At 42.3% G+C, this 14,762-nt stretch overlaps 1 protein-coding gene across 2 annotated transcripts in view; it reads left to right on the forward strand.

Annotated features, from left to right (window-relative positions):
- VEPH1 (ventricular zone expressed PH domain containing 1) overlaps nt 1-14,762 on the forward strand; it is a 227,620-nt gene that overhangs the window by 24,688 nt on the left and 188,170 nt on the right. For both annotated transcript variants that reach the window (XM_007521067.3, XM_060197603.1), the window contains exon 4: nt 1,106-1,280. In XM_007521067.3, coding sequence (XP_007521129.2) covers nt 1,106-1,280 — 175 coding nt within the window. The remainder of the gene's footprint in view (nt 1-1,105; nt 1,281-14,762) is intronic.

The raw sequence follows: 14,762 nt of genomic DNA on the forward strand, positions 1-14,762 counted from the left end.
CCCCTTCCCCCCTCTTCCCCCTCTTCCCCCCTCTTCCCCTTCCCTTCCCTCCCTCTTCCCCTCCCCCCTTCCCCTTCTCCCCTCTTCCCCCCTCCCCCCCATGGGTCTCTGGCTTCAGATCCAGCAGCACAACCACTCACCCAGACCCTCCAGCCATGCTGGGGTAAGGTTTCTAGTAACCTTAGCTTCTATTGATAATAAAGAAAACCTGGAAGGACCCACTTCCTGATTCCGATAACACCTTTCAGATGTTTTCACTTATCCATCCCTCTTTTTATGACTTATCTCCACAAGGACCAAAGGTCTGCGGGTGTCTATCTTCCCCCCCCCCCGTCTTCCCCTCCTCTCTCTATTTCTCTCTGTCCTATCCAACAGTCTACAGCCATACCACCCTGAACATGCCCAATGTCGTCTGTCCTATCTAACAACGACGACATCAATAGCAACAATAATAACTACAACAATAAAACAACAAGGGCAAAAAAAGGGAATAAATAAATAAATATATTTTTTTAAAAAGATACAATCAGAAAGCACCTTGCTCAGCATTTCTTCAGTTGTTTCCTCACAGTGGATCTAAGGCATTATTCCTTTCATCAATGAAGCCAGATCACGCTAAGGTGATATTCCAGACTCCTTAGCGTGGCTTGGGAGAACTGTCTAGATATGCCTCCTTTCCTTCCTCCCCCTATACTTCTCACCCCCACCTCCAGCATGTCTGCAACTACTTAGAGTTTCCTAGATGCACAAGCTCTCTTTGCTCCATGCACCTATGTTCTCTTTCCTTCTTCTCTGTCACTAACCCCCCCCCCACCATTCACACACTAGACATCACCCCCTCCAGAAAGTCTTTCTGGACACCACAAGCTGGATTAGGTGCTTCTTTTTTTAATCTCCCTTCATGCCTTGCTTGTGAACGTCGACTGGCAATCACTGTCTGCACAAGAATAGGTGCCGGCAAGTTCCTGCTTACAGTGAAAACACTATTGGGTATGTGTCTTCACAGCTGCACTCTGGGAGCTGAAGTCAATCACTTGTTTGTGGATGAAGGAATACCTGATTGATGAGCAGCTTCTTATTTGTTGCTTCATTCTCTGTTCCCCAGAATTACAACCGGCCCCCTGTGATGGTGTTAGCCATCCCCATTGCAGTCAAGTTTCTCCAGAGAGGCAACAGGGAGCTGTGCAGGAACATGTCCAACTACCTGTCCCTGGCTGCCATCACCAAGGCAGAGCTCCTGGCTGACCACACGGAGGTCATAGTGAAGAGCATACTGCAAGGTATGGTCAGAGGCTGGACAGAGAACACTGCTGAGGAGACACATCAAACTATTTTCATAAAGTAGATAGGGTCTATGCAGTGTGAAATCCAGAACCTTTTTAAAAATTTATTATTTATTTATTATTGGATAGAGACAAAGAAATTGAGAGGGGAAAGGAAAATGAGAGGGAAAGAGAGAGACATCTGTAGCCCTACTTCACCACTTGTGAAGTACCCCCCCACACACAGCTGGGGACCAGGGACTTGAACCTGGGTCCTTATGCACTGCAATGTGAGTGCTTAACCAGGTGTGCCACTGCCCAGCCTTAGAACCCCAGAACCTTTTGAGGAATGTTAGAGCTGGAACTTTGCCAATAGGTGACTGAGGGCAGCATTACCTGAGTTGGCTGAGTCTGTGTATCCTCACCGAGTGGAATTATTTGGAACCTATCTAACTTGTCAGCTTCCTTCCAAATGTCCTTCTCTCAATTTGGAGAGCTGTGCCCTGCACACTTCCTGTCACCTTGTCCACCTTCCTGCTATATGCACTGAGGGAGCATGTTCCATCCTCTCAGTGGCAGGTGGAAAACCTTTTCTTCTATGGGTTTCCTGAAGCAAGAAATAGAGAATACACCAGAGAATATGTAGAAAGATCTTGACTATGAATGTGGTTTGGATGTAGTTTGTAACTGCACTAAATACAAGTATAAGAACATTCAAGCTGAGGGAGCCAGAAGGTGGCTCACCTAGTAGAGTGCTCATTGTCTATGAAGACACTGATGTGAGCCCCTGGCCATCATGCAAAGGGGAAAGCTTTATGAATGGTGGATCAGTGCTATGATGTCTCATCTCTCTCTGTCTCCCATCTCTCTCCCTTGCTGTCTTTTACCCGCTATCTGGAAGAGAGGGAGACACGCACACAAAGAGAGAGAGAAGGCAAGGCAAGGCAAGAGAGTCTGCTAGGAGAGTGGATTCCTGAAGGTACAAAGTCCTGGAGGCCAAAATAAAATAAAGGACTGGTGAAACATGTCGAGAAATTGTGAGGATGTGGTTGAGCTTGGCAGGGCTTGACCTGAGGAGTGTGTCTACCCTGTCAGTATCTCTCTCTACTGAGAGGTTGAGCAAGGAGGAACAGGAGTAACCCCAAAGGTTTTCCCCATCTTATCAGACTCCCTGCCTCACAAAGCACCCTGCATTCCTGATACTATGGCCATTAGATAAAAAGAAAGGGGACAATGTCAGGAAATTGTGAGGATATGGTTGAGCTTGGCAGGACTTGACCTGAGGAGTGCATCTATCCTGTCAGTCTCTCTACTGAGAAGTTGAGCAAGGAGGAACAGGAGTAGCCCCAAAGGTGTACCCTGTCTTATCAGACTCCCTGCTTCACAAAGCACCCTGCATTCCTGATACTATGGCCTATCTACATGATCATTGTTTTGCCTGAAAGATCCCCACTAATTCCATTCCTTTGATCTGTCTTCTTTCTACCCTCAAGACCCTCCCTGCCTGCAGGGTATTATTAATCCTACCAGTTAAAACTCTCGAAACAGTTGACAAGGAAGTTCCTACCTTTCGCGCCCCATTTTTGCCCCTTTCCTAGCTATTTCCATTTCCGACTTGCCACTTCCAGGTCAGACTTTTAAAAGCTTTGGCTGTCTGATCAATAAAGATATTGCATTGTTTTGACACCATGTGTTTGGTTCCTGAGTCATCTTTCGTGTTGCTGAGTGAGTAGCAGCCCAGGCTGGCACCGGTCAAGTTCTTTCCAACCCAGAGAGTTATGCACCTGGGAAGAGGCACCCCCATGCTAGCCCAGCAGAAATAGCTCACTCCGGAGGGTGCCTGCTTTGCCATGCTCAAGTTTGAGCAAGGCCCCCAGAACACTTGGGTGAGCTTTGCTGTTGTGGTATTTCTCCCTCTGTCTGTCTCTTTTTTTAGTGACTTTTCTTTTTTAAATTTTTATTATCTTTATTTACTGGATAGAGATAACCAGAAATGGAGAGGGAAGGGTATGATAGGGAGGGAGACAGAGAGAGATACCTGCAGCACTGCCTCACCACTTGCAAAGCTTTCCTCCTGCAGGTGGGGACTGTGGGCTCAAACCTGGGTCCTTGTGCATTATAACATGTGTACTCAACCAGGTGTACCACCATCCTGGACCCTGTCTATTTCCTTCCGCAGAGGTTAGTCCAGAGCAATGAGGCCCCAGTGACAACAGCAGCAACAACAAAACTACAATGAAGACACCTCAGTTCATTGTTTCACTTTTGAATGGCAGAACTCATGTTAGTCCACTCAGAATAACTCAGGAAAAAACTTTGATGTCAGACCCATCAGAAACCATGTTTTGGGGTTCAGGGATCAGAGCACAATATAGACAGTGTTAAGTGGCATATACCCTGCTATCCCCAGTGGTCATTAATAAAAATGTAGGAGGTTGGGCATCTAGGTTCTCACTACTGACACCCCCCCACCCCCTTTTCTTAAGTGTCAGTCACCCTCAAAGTACTTTCATAGCAAACACTTTCTTGGTTTTCCCCAGGGTGTCCCACCCCACTCCCACTAAGGGGTCCTATCTGAAGCCCATGCTGCCTGCTCCCCTACATAGCAAACTGTGCTGTGTCCACTTCCTCTAGCAGAGCCTCAGACCTCTGTGCCTACAGCCTCAGTGCCAGGAATGGACCTCCTCTGCCCTGCCCTCCCAGGATGGCAGCCTCAGTCCTTTACTGCCACTACCTCTGGAGCTGCAAAGGCAACCAGCACCTACCCTGCCCCCTCCAGGTGGCGACCTGTGACAGCATGGGAGGAGACCACTTGTCTTTCACCTTGACACTTCTTCTTCTTCTAGCGTTTGCCCTTCTTCCGTAGCCAGTCAACAGCATCAGGTTGAAAGCTGTCAGGAGCTGCTTGTTGCTGGCTTTGAAAGTGACTGGGATCCATGTGGATTCAGTCGGCTGGGAAGGATCGTCAGTTTCCCCAATGAATGGGTACTCACAGGATGCACCACGAGAAGGTCGATCCAATGCATCCCACCTGACACTGAGAGGCCAGAAAGCTTCACCACTTGGGTCTCAGAGCTACACTCTGTTACCAAGTTTGCAGAACAACAGATGATTCTGTTTTATCTCAAACTGTCTTTCCTGGACTCAACTATGTACTCAAGAGTTGGGGTAGCAACACATTAGTCCTTAGGTTCTCAAAAGTGTCTGTGGCCCACCAAGGACTAAAGTCTTGATCATTAAGTAAGATATTCTCAAGACAAGTTCTTACTTCAACGACACCCACATATCTGACCAGCCACCCCTCTGGACTGCTGGATACCCAGTGGTCTACACCAGTCACAGTAATGGAGGGGGATCAGTAAAGTTTTGTCATAGGGGGCCCAGGTGGTGGCTCACCTGGTTAAGTGCAGATAGTACTAAATTCTAGGACCATGTAAGGATCTGGGTCTGAGCCTCTATCTCCACACCTGCAGGGGGGATTCTTCATGTGTAGTGAAGCAGGTCTGCAGGTGTCTTTCTCTCTCCCTTTCTACCTCACCCTCCTCACTCAATTTCTCTCTGTCCTATCTCATAAAAACAGAAGAAAATGGCTGCCAGGAGTGGTATTTGCCAGGAGTGGTGGATTTGTAGTGCAGGTGCCAACCCCCAGTGATAACCCTGGAGGCAAAAAAAAAGTTAGTTTAATCACTGACTGCTCAATTTCATTGACTACAGGATTGATATGATTATATGACTATCAGCTTGCTAAAAGTCCAGAAAAAAACTATTATTCTTTCTTTTTCCACCACAGCTATATATTTGGAACAGATTTTATAGAAACTGCAAACTCTTGTACACATCACATTTTAAAACCTTGATAGATTTGAAAGTGACTCATGCATGGGGGTAAAAAAATCAAATTGTCTCTTCGTGGCTGCCAAGAACTTAACACATGTATTTGCAGGGGAGGCGGGGATGCTCCAGGGTTATCACTGGACCTTGGTGTCTGCATTACGAATCCACTGCTCCTGCGAACATTTTCTCCATTTTTGTTGCCCTTATTATTGTTGTTGTATAGGACAGAGAGAAATCAAGAGAGGAGGGGAAGACAGAGAGGGGGAGAGAGAGATAGACACCTGCAGATCTGCTTCACTGCTTGTGAAGCGACCTGGTCCCTTGCAGTTGGGAATCCAGGGGCCAGTACTGGGATCCTTACGCGATCCTTGTACTTCATGCCGTGTGAGCTTAACCTGCTGCACTACCGCTCAGACCCCCACATGTATGTTTTTTAAGTGCACTTCCAAAATCAGAGAAGTATTTTGAAATGTGAAGTATTGCTTTCTGAATTATCAGTAAGCCTTTGAACTAAATGATTGAGTTTATCTGTTCTAACACTCTGAAAAAATATCATAAATGATAATTTGACCTATAAATGATTGGGACTCTATATTCCAGGGTTTAGATTTTTAGGACTGATGTGCCTATAAAATTCCATAGTCTTTTTTTAAATATTTATTTATTCCCTATTGTTGCCCTTGTAGTAGTTATTATTATTATTGATATCGCTGTTGTTGGATAGGGCAGAGAGAAATGGAGAGAGGAAGGGAAGACAGAGAGGGGGAGAGAAAGATAGACACCTGCAGACCTGCTTCACCGCTTGTGAAGTGACTCCCCTGCAGGTGGTGAGCTGGAGGCTCGAACCAGGATCCTTACACCAGTCCTTGCGCTTTGCACCATGTGCGCTTGACCAGCTGTGCTACCACCTAACTCCCAAAATTCTATAGTCTTAATTCCCCAATAAAGAAATTAAAAAAAAAATTCTGTAGTCACTGACATAAGCCCATCAAACTTTGAACTGCAAAGAAAGAAGGATCTTTGTGGTAACTTTCAGTTTTGCAAATCTTTGTCTTCCATTTCCTGCCTAGCAACCTCAAGAACTATCATGGGGCAGGAGGGGGGAGTGTGGTAAGCAGGCAGTGGCACACTGGGTTAACTGCACATAGTATGAAGCGCAAGGACCCACACAAAGATCCTGGTTCGAGCCCCTGGCTCCCCACTTGCAGGGGGAAAGTTTCACAAGTGGTGAAGCAGGGCTGTAGGTATCTTTCTATCTGTCTCCCTTCCCTGTTGATTTCTGGCTGTCTGTTCAATAAGTAAATAAAGATAATAAAAGAACATTTTAAAAATAACTATCATTTGATTTTTCTTTCCTTTAGACCTTTTTAAAAATATAATTAATTAATTAGTTAATTAATTGGATAGAGACAGTGAAAAATAGAAAAGGAGAAGAGGGAGTTGGGCAATAGCACAGTGGGTTAACCACTGAAGGATCCCAGCTCAAACCCCCGGCTCCCCACCTCCAGGGGAGTCACTTCACAGGCAGTGAAGCAGGTGTCTGTCTTTCTCTCCCCCTCTCTGTCTTCCCCTCCTCTCTCCATTTCTCTCTGTTGTCAACAATGATGACAACAACAATAATAACTATAACAACAATAAAAAAACAAGAGCAACAAAAGGAAAAATAAATAAATATAAATTTTTAAAAAGGAGGGGAAGACAGAGAAAGAAAGCGAAGGGGCTGGGTGATGGGGCACCTGGTTGAGCACACATGCCACAATATGCAAGGACCCAGGTTCGAGCCCCTGGTCCCCACCTGCAGGGGGAAAGCTTTACAAGTGGTGAAGCAGTACTGCAGGTGTCTCTCTGTCTCCCTCCCTCTTAAATTTCCCCTTCCCTCTCAATTTCTGGCTGTATCTATCTAATAAATAAAGTTAATAAAAATTCCTTTAAAAAAATTAAAATCTTGGGAAAAAAAGAATTTAAAAAAGAAAAAAAGAGAGAAAAAGACTCACCTGCAGCACTGCTTCATTCCTTGCAAGGTTTCCCCCATACAGGTGGGAACCAGGAGCTTGAGCCTGGGTCCTTGTGCATGGTAACGTGTGTTCAACCAGATGCGCCACCACCCAGCCTTCTTTTTTTTTTAAACTAACATTATTTATTATTTTATTTATTATTGGATAGAAACATTATTTATTATTTTATTTATTATTGGATAGAAACAGAGAGAAATTACGAGGGGAGGGGAGATAGAGAAGGAGAGAGACAGAAGGATACCTGCAGCTTTACTTCACCACTCATGAGGCTTTCCTCCTGAAGATGGGGACCAGGGACCTGAACCCAGGTCTTTGAACACTGTAGTATATGTGCTTGTCAGGTGTACCACTCCCCAGCCCCCCAGCTCACATTATTTTAACTCTCATTCTTCCATTTTGCTGTTTCTCCCAACATTCTTGACTATTACAATATTTGCTTGATGTCAGTTTTCACAAAACTAGAATTTCATAAGTGTGGGACACTAGGTTACTCCAAGTATACTAAGTTACTCAAGTAATACTCAAATTCTCGCCAAATGATCATCCATTCAGTAATGATTCTAAAAATTACCAAAAGGAGAATGGTCACTTCACACTGTCTTTGTGCTATCTACTATATTAAGTACCTTATATAAAAATACTTTTAAATAATGGGAACCTCAGATATGAACAACCTGATGATGATAAAGAGAAGTAAGGGGAGGACTGGGAAGATAGCATAATGGTTCTGCAAATAACTTTCATGCCTGAAGCTCTGGGATCATAAGTTCAAACTCCAGCACCATCATGAGTCAGAGATGAGCAGTTCTCTGGTCTGTCCTTTAATCTCTCTCTCTCTCTCTCTCTCTCTCTCTCTCTTTTCTCCTCTCTTTTCCGAGAGAGAGAAGTAGGATAAGGAAGAGAAAGAAGAAGGCAAGAGAAGTAGGAGGGGCATCGAGACGACCCCAAGGAAGGAAGTAGTCTAGGAGCAACTAACTCATTGAAGCACAGGGCTGAATCATGCAGGAGCATGTCAGACTTCCCCTCTGGCTGGGTTGAGTGGTGATCCCAAATGTTGTTGCTCAGGTGTGCCTCTGTGGAATAATTATTATGGTCCACTGCAACTACAGGCTCATAAATCGAGAATGCCAAATATGCAAAACAAAAAGAGGAGAAGAAGAAAAGAAGAGGAGTAGGAAACTCCCCCTGCCTTGTCTCATTGTATCTTTTTGCTCTGACATGAAACACATACTCATTTCTGAAAGACTCAGTCATTGTTGCCAGGGGATGCTTATTTACTTCAGTTGCCAGGGAACATCCTGGCTTGGGGAGATAACTCAGTGCGTAGGAGCACAGGACTGGCATGTCTGAGAGCCTGTGCTCTGTCCCCACCACAACCATATGCCAGAACTGAGCCATGCTCAGATTCTTCTTTTTTAAAAAATATTTTACAGAGACAGAGAGAAATTGAGAGGGAAGAGGAAGACAGAGAGGGAAAGAACCACCCATAGCTCTGCTTCACCACTCGTGAAGCTTCTCCCTCTGCAGGTGGAGACCAGGGAGCTTGAACCTGGGTCCTTTGGAATTGGAAAACATGGGAGCTCTTCCAGATGCGCCACCATCCAGCTCTCCTCATCTGACTCTCTCTCACTAAATAAATCTTTTTTGAGAGAAAACAAAATCCTTTATTTAGTAAAGATTATCTACTAAAAAAAGAAAAAAGAAAAAAGAAATCTACCACTGAAATTAGACTCACTGGGGAAATATTGGATGTTTTCCCTTAGAACAAGGCAAAATTTGGGGCAAGTTTTTGGGCAAAATTTTGGCTTTTCTTAAATAACATCAAAGGTAATTCAACATTTTATAATACTGGAACTTTTCAGAGTGGAAAGATTGTTTTTCAATGGTCCTGAATAATTCTCCAGACTTTTTTTTTTTTTTTTTTTGCAATACAGAGACGTTTTGTGAAACCTATATTGGGATATAAAGACAACCAGTATTTACTGCAGCCTGAATTAACTACACAGTTCTCCCCTAAGCTGACAATGGTGGCACACCTAATTGACTAACAGTTTTCAAGCACCTAGGTTCTAGCTCCTGGTCCCCATCTGCAGAGGGGAATCTTCATGAGTGGTGAAGCAGTGCTATAGATCTCTCTGTCTCCCTCTCCCTCTCTCTCCATTGTTACCCTTACCCTCTCAATTTCTCTCTATCTTTATTCCCAATAAATAAAAATAGAAAAATTTATTTTAAAAAAAACAATATTCTTGGAGTCTCTCTAAATGAAAATATGTCCTGTGTTCAGGGAATATTTGAAAACTTGTAGAGAAACCCCTTCCAAGTTTTAATTTGGAATTCTGTGATGTAATGCACACCACAGTCATCAGATTGGAAGGCGGTATTGTGGACCCCCCCTTGCATTTCTGAATAGTGATCAGTCAGGAAGCAGGCCTATTTGTCATGACTCTGTCACGTGGTCCTCTGGGACAAGTAACAGAATGACTTCAAATGATGAGAAACTTAAGTAGAGAGTCTCTGGAAAGAAAGTATAATGTGTCTCAGCAAGGGTCCACATTCCTTTTTGATTTATTGGCATTCACCTAGAGAAGACTGTCTAGTAAATTATGATAAATTCAATACATTTCTTTCTCTATGTGAGACCAAATCCAAACCACTGATGTGTTTGAATGTCACAGAAGAAAAACGGAGATATCAAACTGACCTCCCATTTGTTATGGTAGTAGTAATACATACCACACAGAGTGGGTGTGAGGCTGAAATAGATGACACAGCTATACTCTGCACAGTGCTATAGTTCATCAGTGGTTACTATGCAAATTAGTGTCATCATAATTATTCATAATTAATCATAATTATGATGACACTAATTGAATATCGTCCATGTGCCATGCCCATATTAGAACATCAAAGGAAAAACTGTGTTTCGTAGACCCTAAGAGATTCTTGACCATTAAAATTTCACTGTACTGTTATTTTTAATTTATTTATTTTTATCACTGATGCTGATGAGAGAAACCAGAGCACCTCTCACCTCTGGCCTCTGGTGGTGTCAGACATTGAACCTGGGACTGCTGGGGTCTCGGGCATGTAAGCTAAGCTATCTTCATAGCCAGACATAACTATAAAGTTTACTATCATACAGATTGTTGAGAACAGATTTATTCATCAGATACTCAAAGACACAGGTTAAATGATTTTATTAAGACTATTCAACCAAGATCTTATTATACATAGGGAAGTACTAGATGTAATGTTATTTAAACATCAATGCAAGTATGTATAAAAATAGAGAAACATCTTGAAAGAGAAAGGATTTTATTTATTTATTTTACTTATAAAAATGAAATACTGACAAAACCATAGGATAAGAGGGGTGCAGCTCCACACAATTCCCACCACCAGATCTCCGTATCCCATCCCCTCCCCTGATAGCTTTCCTATTCTTTATCCCTCTGGGAGTATGGACCCAAGGTCATTGTGGGATGCAGAAGGTGGAAGGTCTGGCTTCTGTAATTGCTTCCCCGCTGAACATGGGCATTGACAGGCCGATCCATACTCCCAGCCTGCTTCTCTCTTTCCCTATAGTAGGGTGGGGCTCTGGGGAATCTGAGCTCCAGGACACATTGGTGGGGTTGTATGCCCAGGGAATTCTGGTTGGCATCATGCTTGTATCTGGAACCTGGTGGCTGAAAAGAGAGTTAGCATATAATTCCAAACAAATTGTTGACTACTCATGAACCAAAAGGCTGGAATAGTGCAAATGAAGAGTTGGGGGAGTCTCTGCTTTGTAGATAGCTAGTAGACATATTTTAGGTAAAGTCCAAAGGGCCTGTGGCTATACTAGTTTTTTTTTTTCTCTTCCCCCCCCCCCAGCCTGAAATCTGATATGCAGGTGGATCAAAATTGTTGTTTGGGGAGATGATGTCATGCCTGTAAAAAGGACCAGAAAGCTGGATCAGGGAAGAGAGAGAAAAGATTTTGAATCTTTATCTTGGCCTTGGATCAAATGCATGCCATTGTCTTGCACCTTCTCAATTCCACCAGCAGATGTCGCTGGACATAGACCAAATCTGCCCAGAGAGGGATTATACACAGCCTGTGCTGAAACCCTCTAGAACTGCTGACCACCTTGGAAGGAGGTCTTTGAATTTGTCTATTTGTGTTTCTGTTTGGTGGCTTCTTATTTAATCCACTGGTAAACACAGTTATGGTAATTACTCCTTCAAATATTATTTTATAGTTTAGGAAACACTTTAGGTTCATCATTTTCTACATCATTTCCATAACCACTCAATCAGGTCGTCACACACTGTTATTCCTATTTTTTTCTTATCAGTTTAAGACTTGTGAAAATCCGTTGGCAGACCCAACTGATTTTTATTTTTTATATTTCTATTTATATAATATATTTATATTTTCTTTTTTATTCGTGATTTAATTTGATTTTCAAAATTATAAGGTCACAGGGGTATAACTCTACATTTTTCCTATCACCGGAGTTCTGTATCCCCATTCCCTCCATTGGAAGCTGCATTAGTTCCCCCAAGATCACAGATATGTGTGGACTAATATTTCTATAACTATCTGTCTATATTTACATGTATTTGCCCATTCTTTTTCTATGGCTCTTCCTTCTTTTTCTAAGTCACATCTACTACTTCTGAGTATTTTCCCCTTTTTTATTCCCTCTTCTCTCTCCTGGGGCAGACCCATTTTCTTTTTTCTTTTTTTTTTATTAGTGATTTACTATTTATAATTTACGAAATTATGAGATAACATGAATATAATTCCACACCATCCCACCACCAAATTTTGTATCACCATTCCCTCCATTGGAAACTACAGCAGTTCTCCCAAGGCTACAGATATCCGTTTGACTATTATTTCTATAGCTATCTATCTCTAGTTATATATATTTGGCAATTTTTTCTATGGTCCTGCCTCTATTCCTTTCTTTTCTTTTTTATTAATTTAATTTACTTATAAAACAAAAAATATCAACAAAACTGTATGATAGGGGTGAAATTCCACACATTTCCCACCACCAGAGTTCCATATCCCATTCTCCCCATTGGGAGCGTTCCTATTCTTTATCTCTCTGGGAGCATGCACCCATTTTCTTAATGTTAATGAGTAACAGTGGGAGGATTTGAATGCTAAATTTCTGAACCCAGCTCCAGCCAGCCCCTTCCATACTCCACAATGATAAAACTAAATGCAATGCTCAGCAATTTGAGCCTCCAAATTCACTGAAGCCAGGAATAAACAGATGTACACATTGCTTTCATCAAGATTTTCAACTTTATGAGTGCTATTTCTTAAGATGCTAAAGAGCCATTCTGAAAACATTTGACCTCAGTATGTGTCTCAAAGAAGAGTGTTTATTTTTACTTGTTGTTGTTGTTTCTTTTTAGAAAGGAGAGGGAAAAAATAGAGAAAAAGAAAAGAGATCTTATAGCACTGCTTCCTTATCCCTGGAGCTCTCCCAGTCCCATCGTGGTGCTGAGGCTCAGACCAGGACCTCACATGTTCTATAGCAAATGGGCTAACTCCCAGACAGAAAGAAAAGAACTTTTTAATTTAAAACTTAATGAGGTGAAATAATAATCAATTATAGTGGCCACAGAAATATCTTAAGTAGTCAAGCACAAGACTTTCGTTCCCAAAGCTCTCCATTTGAGCCCCTTCCAAACCACGTATCAGAGGGGTACTCTGGTTTCTCTCCCTTTATTGTGAAACTCTCACTGTCTCATGTGAAATAAATAAACCTCTTAAAACTTAATTATAATTACTTCTGTGTTTGCAAATTAATTTATTAAAAAGGTTCAGTAATTATATGAACCAAGCTCTAAAACCCTATAATATATACTTAGTAGTCAGATGTTCTAAAAATATTATAGGAGAATTCATACTTAATTAAAAGCCAACTTACTTTTTTTTATTTTTTGTTGAATTTTCCCCACTCTGGACTCACTTTTCTCAGAAAGAGAGAGACTGAGGACTGGCTAGTGGCTACCCAGTAGAGTATATATTATATTACCATGCTCAACCCCCTGATCCCCAACTGCATGGAGGAAGCTTCATGGGCAGTGGAACAGGGCTTCGGGTGTGTCTCCTTCTCTCTCTCTCTCTCTCTCTCTTCCGCCCTCCCTCTATTCCTCTCCCCACCCCTTGCTCTGTCAAAAGAAAGAAAAGGAAAAAATGACTGCTAGAAACAATGGCATGGTGCAAGCAATGGCCGTGGTGGTGAAAGCAAACAAACAAACAAAAACCAGATTTTTAAAAAGATTTTATTTATTTATGAGAAAGATAGGGGAGAGAGAGAAAGAACCAGACATCACTCTGGTACATGTGCTGCCAGGGATTGAACTCAGGACCTCATGCTTGAGAGTCTAGTGACTTAGCCACTGTGCCACCTCCTGGACCACCAGATTTTTTTTTTTAAGAGGCAAAGGGAGGAGGGCGAGGGGAAAGGCACTATAGCACCAAAGCTGCTTCCAACGCTTTGGGGCCCTACCTCAAACCTGGTTGCATACATGGCAGGGCAGGAACCCTTCTAGGTCAGCTATCTTGCCAGTCCTAAGTTATAGTTATTAGACAAGAAAGAGAACTCAACTCCATTTTACTCTTACAGTATCTCTGGAAAAAAACTACATATACATATTACTTGAGTGGCAAAATGACACAGTTCTCTGGCAACTGAAGGGGTGCCTGGGCTAACAAACTTAATACTAAAGCTCTGACAAGCCTGCCATGCTTAGACATAATACTTCCGTGTATATGTGTGTGTGTGTGTGTGTGTGTGTGTGTGTGTGTGTGTGTGTGTGTGTGTCTGTTTTAATGGCTATGGTGTAGGTATGTAATGTGTATGCAATAAATAACTTTTTCTCCTAATAACTTGAAAAATCACCTTGCATGGTTATTTTACTATGCCATTATATGGTGAGGCCCTAAATAACAATTCTGGTGACTGATACTCTCTGTTAGCTTAAAGTGCTTAACTAAATCATCAAACTGTTAATTCTCTTTAGCTATTTTATCTGTTTTACACGTCTTCCTTCTTTTGCTGACACTGTGCATTCTGAAATGCTTAAGTGCTATTATTTCAGAAAAGAAATGCCAGATAACCTGCATCCTGAATTTGTAAAAATGAGTTGTCTAGTTACAGGTTATGAATATTTGAGGGAAGAAAGTACATGGTCTTTTTATTAAGAGCAGTAGTGGGTTAAAGAAAATAGAAGTTGCATTTCTCCCACATAAACGAAGCGCTGATAGGCAGCCCAGGACTGGCAAAGGCTGCTTTGTCACATAGGCTACCCAGGTTGCTTCTGAATTGTCACCCTGGTGCAAAATGGCTGCTAAAGTTCCAACCATCAGTATCATATTCCAAACAGTCAGAAGGAGTAGGGGGAAAGAGAGTCATAGACAATACTCTAGTGTTGGGTAGAACAGTAATATAACCATACATAGCTGCAGCTGATGCTAGTAACTAGAGCCTTTCCTTTGAGTGGCCAGCCATCCATGGCTATTAAGAACCAGAATTCTGTTACTTAGGAAACAAAGAACAATTAGAAGTCCCTGCAATGCCTAGCCACACTTAATATTACAGCAGATGGAAGACCTACTTATATAAATAGGATTATATCCTATA

The sequence above is a fragment of the Erinaceus europaeus genome, chromosome 9 (assembly GCF_950295315.1).
Source record: "Erinaceus europaeus chromosome 9, mEriEur2.1, whole genome shotgun sequence".
Classification (NCBI taxonomy): domain Eukaryota; kingdom Metazoa; phylum Chordata; class Mammalia; order Eulipotyphla; family Erinaceidae; genus Erinaceus; species Erinaceus europaeus.